This window comes from Salvelinus sp. IW2-2015, unplaced genomic scaffold, assembly GCF_002910315.2.
Source record: "Salvelinus sp. IW2-2015 unplaced genomic scaffold, ASM291031v2 Un_scaffold3915, whole genome shotgun sequence".
In the NCBI taxonomy this organism is placed as follows: domain Eukaryota; kingdom Metazoa; phylum Chordata; class Actinopteri; order Salmoniformes; family Salmonidae; genus Salvelinus; species Salvelinus sp. IW2-2015.
The window spans coordinates 5,057-10,774 of record NW_019945189.1 but is presented as its reverse complement, the minus strand read 5'-3'; the positions used below and the strand labels follow the sequence as shown (position 1 = coordinate 10,774).

Sequence of the window (5,718 nt, the reverse complement as noted above, 5' to 3'; positions counted from 1 at the left end):
GCTGTCTGTTAAGTTTTTGTGGCCCTTTCCCCACATTGTTTCCAGCCATATCCACGGCAGCAGGTAAAGAATTAAGTCCTCCACAAATAGAGGGGCTTCGCCCTTCCCAAGCCACTCGGCTAGCGCACCAAATAAAGGCACTTCCTAGCCCCTTCTTATTAATGGTATCTTTCTTTATATATGTCTCTATACTCGAAAGTCATCTTTATTCTCGCTCAAGAAAACTCCCGTGTTGTTATTTCCAAATTGACATGTTTAGTTTCTAAATGTCCTGCGCAAGAGTGAAGGTTTTCCCGCTGAGATCACAGTTAATGTGATTGCATAATTTATTTGTTGACTAGGCTACACTGTGTTTGACATTGTCTTGTTTTTTTTCGCTGAACCACAGACTGGTAAATTTATTTTTGGAAAATATACGCCCCTTTGGAAAAATAGTAAACTGTTAATTTTGAAAATTGTAGAAGAAAACATTTCTCACAAAAACAAATTACAAAAACTGTTTGTTTAGTTTTTTTAAATGTGATGAAACATTTTTATTTTTTGGCGTACCTCATCAGTTTGGTAAACCTGGCCTCAGCTCTGCGTAGGCCTCGTGGAGGACTGGGTTAAACAGCTATAGCCTACAAGCTCTGGCACGGCCGCTAAGAGGCTGTTGTGTTAAACAAGTAAGCCTACAGCTCTGGACGGCCCGGTGGAGGCCTGGTTAAACAGCTATAGCTACAGACTCTGGATCACGGCCCGCGTGAGGCGTGGTTAAACAGCTATAGGCTACAAGCCTCTGTGCACGGCTTCGGTGGAGGCCTGGGTTAAACACGCATATAGCCTACAGACTCTGCACCCTCGTGAGGCTACGGGTTTAACATAACAGCTTATAGCCCTACAGTCCTCCTGCACGGCCTCGTGGAGGCTGGTGGTTTTAAACAGCCTATAGCCCTACAGACTCTGGCACGGGCCTCGGTGAGGCTGGGCCGGGTTAAACAGCCTATAGGCCTAAGCCTCTGGCACGGCTCGTGGAGGCCTGGGTTTAAACAAACAGTCTATAGCCTACAGACTCTGGCACGCCTCGTGGAGGCTGAGTTAACAAACAGCTATAGTCCCTACAGTCTTCTGGCACGGCCTCGTGAGCGACTGGTGTTAAACAGCTTAGCCTACAGCCTCTTGGCACGGCCTCGGTGTAGGCTCAGGTTGTTAACAAAACAGCGCTATAGCCTACAGTCACGGCTAGATGTTTGCCTTGCTAGAGTCTACAAGTTTAATTAGTAAAAAAAAAAAAAAACCCCCCATTTCCTACTTCCAAGATAGCACCCTATCCCTATTAGTACAAATACTTTTAACACAGGCCCGCTCTGCTCCAGAGTAGTCTACTAACTAACAGGAAATAGGGGTTTGATATTTGACACACACCACACGTCAGCGCTAATCTCTGTGCTCGTAGTTGATCTCAATTCATAACAGTGCCAAATGAGCGCGGCCCTACATGGCGTGAGGCCACAATTTATATATCACAGTGTGGAATTAACTTTTGCCGGCCATGCTGCCCCTATTAAAAACAACCCAAACCCAAACAAACCCATAGAACATAACACAGCAGGTGACTAGAGCCTACGTAGGATAGCTGCTCGACCTGAACAAATACGAACAGAGAGGACTGATACTGAGATCCATAGTAATGGTCACCTGAACAGAATACTAACAGAGAGACTGAAGTCCTGAACATCCATGTATGTCAACCTGAACAGAAATACTAACAGAGAAGGACTTGAAGTCTGAATCCAGGTTAAGACATCCAACCCTCTCAATTACTGTAGTTACCCAAAATCAACCTCATCCATACCTTTAGTTACCCAGACATCCACGACCCATCCATACCTGTAGTTACCCACACATGTTGTCCCCAAAGCAGTGACACAACGTCCCCACCAAACATGAGTAATATAGATTACCACAGACCAGACTCGCACAGCATGCCTGAAATGCCGTCAATCTCTCCCATGAGCTACGAACTTAACAACTCACACAGCTTTGATCACATGACCCATCCCTCAAATCATGCACAAATACTTCTCTTATATATTAACTCTGGCACGGCCTCGGTGGAGGCTGGGTTAAACAGCTATAGCCTACAGTCACGGCTAGGGTGTTTGTCCTTGCTAGAGGTCTACAAGTTTAGTATATGTCTACTTCCAGAATAGCACCCTATTCCCTKTTTAGTACAATACTTTTAACCAGGGCCCGCTCTGTCCAGAGGTAGTGTACTAGACAGGAAATAGGGTGTGATTTGACACACACACACGTGCGCTAATTGACTCTGTGCTCGTTAGTGTGATCTCATTCATAACAGTGCCAATGGGCGGGCTACAGTGGCTGTGGAGGGCCACATTATTATCACAGTGTGGATTAACTTTTGGCCGGCCATGCTGCTATAAAAACAACCCATAGCACATAACACAGCAGGTGACTAGGCTACTAGGTAGTGGTCGACCTGAACAGAATACTAACAGAGAGAGTACTGAGTCTGATCCATGGTAGTGTCGACCTGAAAGAATACTAACAGAGAAGGACGAAGTTGAATCACAGGGTAGTGGTTCGGACCTGAACAGAATACTAACGAGCGGACTGAGTCTGGATCCATGGTAGACATCAGACCTCATCCATACTGTAGTACCCAGACATCCAGACTCATCCATACTGTAGTTACCCACACATGTGTCCCCAAGGCAGTGACAAACGTCCCAACACAATGAGTAGGATCCAACAGACAGATGACAGATGGCCTGAAATGCTGTCCATGCTCCACATGAGACGAATTAAATCACAACAGTTTTGATTTATTGGATACTATCCTCACCATATGACAATCTTTCTTATGAAGAAAGAGAGAGATTGGCCGGTCAACAGAGAGAGAGAGCAAGAGAGAGAGAGAGAGAAGAGAGAGAGAAGAGAGAAGAGAGAGAGAGAGAGAGAGAGAGAGGGGGAAGAGGAAGAGAGAAGAGAGAGGAGAGAGAGAAGAGAGAGAGAGAGGAGAGAGAGAGGAGAGAGAGAGAGAGAGAGAGAGAGAGAGAGAGAGATGGAGTGATGGATAGAGCCAGAGGGGGGGAGGAGAGAGAATATGAAGCGAAAGAATGGTAGATAACACAAGGGTATACTAATGTGCTGGGCAGTGGTAAAGTTGACTGAGACAGAATGAGACACTGCTGTCTGTGGATCTGACTGATAATCAAACAAATGAAGGGTCCTGTTGCAGTGGCTACGAGGACGACAGTCAATCCACGCTGAGGCACAGAGCAATCTTGACATATTCCTTCCTTAACCAGCCGAACCAGTCAGTCGCCAACCAGGCCACCAGGCAACCGCCAGAAGCCAGAGACAGCAAGTCAGCCAACCAGCCAACCACCAGACAGCCAGCACAGCCAGACAGCCAGTCAGCCAACCGCCAGACAGCCATGCAGCCAGTCAGCCAATCCATCCAGCCACCAGCCAGTCAGAAACCAGCCACCAGCCAAAAGCCAGTCGCCATCGCAGGCCAGTCGCCATCCCAGCCAACCCGCCAGTCAGAGCATCCAGCAGTCAAGCCATCCAGGCCAAACCACAGTCAGCCATCCAGCCGTCCAGGCCATCCGCACCAGCAGTCAGCCACCAGCCAACCCACCAACCAGCGCAAGCAGCCACCAGCAACCAGCCAGTAACCATCTACAACCATGCCAGTTCAGGCCAGTCAGCCACAGCCAGTCAGCATCCAGCCAGTCAGCCAAACAGCCAAGCCAGCCAGTTCAGCCTCCGCGTCACCAACCAGTCCAACCAAGCCAGTCAGCCATCCAGCCAACCAGCCAGTCAGCCATCCAGCCAGTCAGGCCATCCAGCCCAACCAGCAGTCGCCACCAGCCAAACCAGACCAGTCAGCCATCCAGCCACCACTCAGTCAGCCAGTCAGCACCAACCACCCAACCAGCCAACCAGCCAGTCCAAACCAGCCATTCAGCTAACCAGCCAGACAGCCATCCAGACAGTCCAGCCAACCCAAGCCAGCTCAGCCAACCAGCCCCACCAAGCCAGTCCAGGCCATCCAGCCAGACAGCATCCAGGCCAGTCAGCCAACAACCAGTCAGCCAACAGCCAACCAGCCAGTCAGCCAGTCAGGCCAAACAGCCTAACCAGCTAACCAGCAACGCACCAACCAGCAACCAGCAAGTCAGCCAACCAGCAGACAGCCAACCAGCCGTCAGCCAGCCAGACAGCCAACCAGCGACAGCCAACTCAGCCAACCAGCCAGAACAGTCATCCAGCCGTCAGTCCACCACCAGTCGCGTCCACCCAGCCAACAGCCACCAGCCAGTAGCAGCAACCAAGCCAGACAGGCCATCCAGACTGTCAGCCAACCAACCAATCGCAGTCGGCCAACAGCCAGTCAGCCAGAACAGCCAACCAGCCAGTCAGCCAACCAGCCAGTCAGCCAACAACGATCATTCCAGTAGCAATCCAGCCATCCAGCCAACCAGCCAACAGCCATCCAGCCCACCAGGCCAGTCGCCAGACAACCATTCCATCCAGTCCAGTCAGCCAACCAGCCAGACAGCCAACCACCAGACACCAGCCAGAAGTCCAGAACAGCCAGACATCCCATCCAGCCGTCCAGCAACCAGCCAGTCCAGCCAAACACATCCAGCAGTCGCCTCCCAGCCAGTCAGCACACCAACCAGCCAGTCTGGCCAACCACCAACAGCAACCAGCCAGTTACAGCCATCCAGCCAACGCAGCCATCCTGCCAACCAGCCGACAGCCATTCCAGACGTCAGCACCAACCAGCCAGTCAGCCAACCAGCCAGCCAGCCGTCAGCCAATCCAGCCAACCAGCCAACCCACCAGCAAGCCATCCAGCCAGTCAGCCAACCAGCCAGACAACCATCCCAGCCATGGCCCAGTCCAGCCAACAAAGCCCAGACAGCCAACAGCCAGTCACCAACAAGCCAGACAGCCAACCAGCCAGAGAGGACCCAGCCAGTCCAGCCAACCAGCCAGACAGCCATTCCAGCCAGTGAGCCAACCAGCAGAGCCAACCAGCCCGACAGCCAAGACAGCACCCAGCTCAGTCAGCCAACAGCCAGTACAGCCATTGCAGCAGTGGCCACCAGCCACCAGTCCAACCAGGCCAGAAGCCAGACAGCCACCAGCCCAACAGCAGACAGCCAACCAGCCAACACAGCCAAACAGCACCACACGCAGCCAGTCAGCAAAAGACCAGCCAGACAGCCATCCAGCCAGTGAGCCAACCAGCCGACGCCAAAGGCCAGACAGGCCAGAAGCCAGTCAGCCAACCAGCCAACAGCCAACCAGCCAGTCAGCCCAACAGCCAACCAGCCACCAAGCCTAACCCAGACCAGTCCAGCCACCAGCCAGACAGCAATCCAGCCAGTTGACCAACCGAGACGCAGAACAGCCAACCCAGCCCCAGCAGCAGACAGCCAACCAGCCAACCAGCAACCAGCCATGCGCCAGTCAGCCACCAGCCAGTCAGTCCAACAAGCCTGAATAATCCATTGTGTCCTCCTCACCAGGTGAATCTCTGGTGCAATGTTTTTTAGCAGCACTATGCCAACTTCCGTTATGTTGCGTCGCCTCTCCCACTGATGCTCTCGATTTAGGATGTTTAATGTTCCGGACGGTAAATATAACCCACACGTAGCCTTTACCTCTGGTAATGGGTGTGGGAATTAGACAGCA

General features: G+C 51.8%; 1 protein-coding gene across 1 annotated transcript in view; it reads left to right on the top strand.

Moving 5' to 3' along the window:
- Window positions 1-5,262, top strand: part of LOC139026116 (uncharacterized) — a 36,248-nt gene extending 30,986 nt beyond the window's left edge. The window contains exon 2 of the mRNA XM_070441412.1: window positions 3,315-5,262. Coding sequence (XP_070297513.1) covers window positions 3,315-5,262 — 1,948 coding nt within the window. The remainder of the gene's footprint in view (window positions 1-3,314) is intronic.
- The last annotated feature ends 456 nt before the right edge of the window (window positions 5,263-5,718 follow it).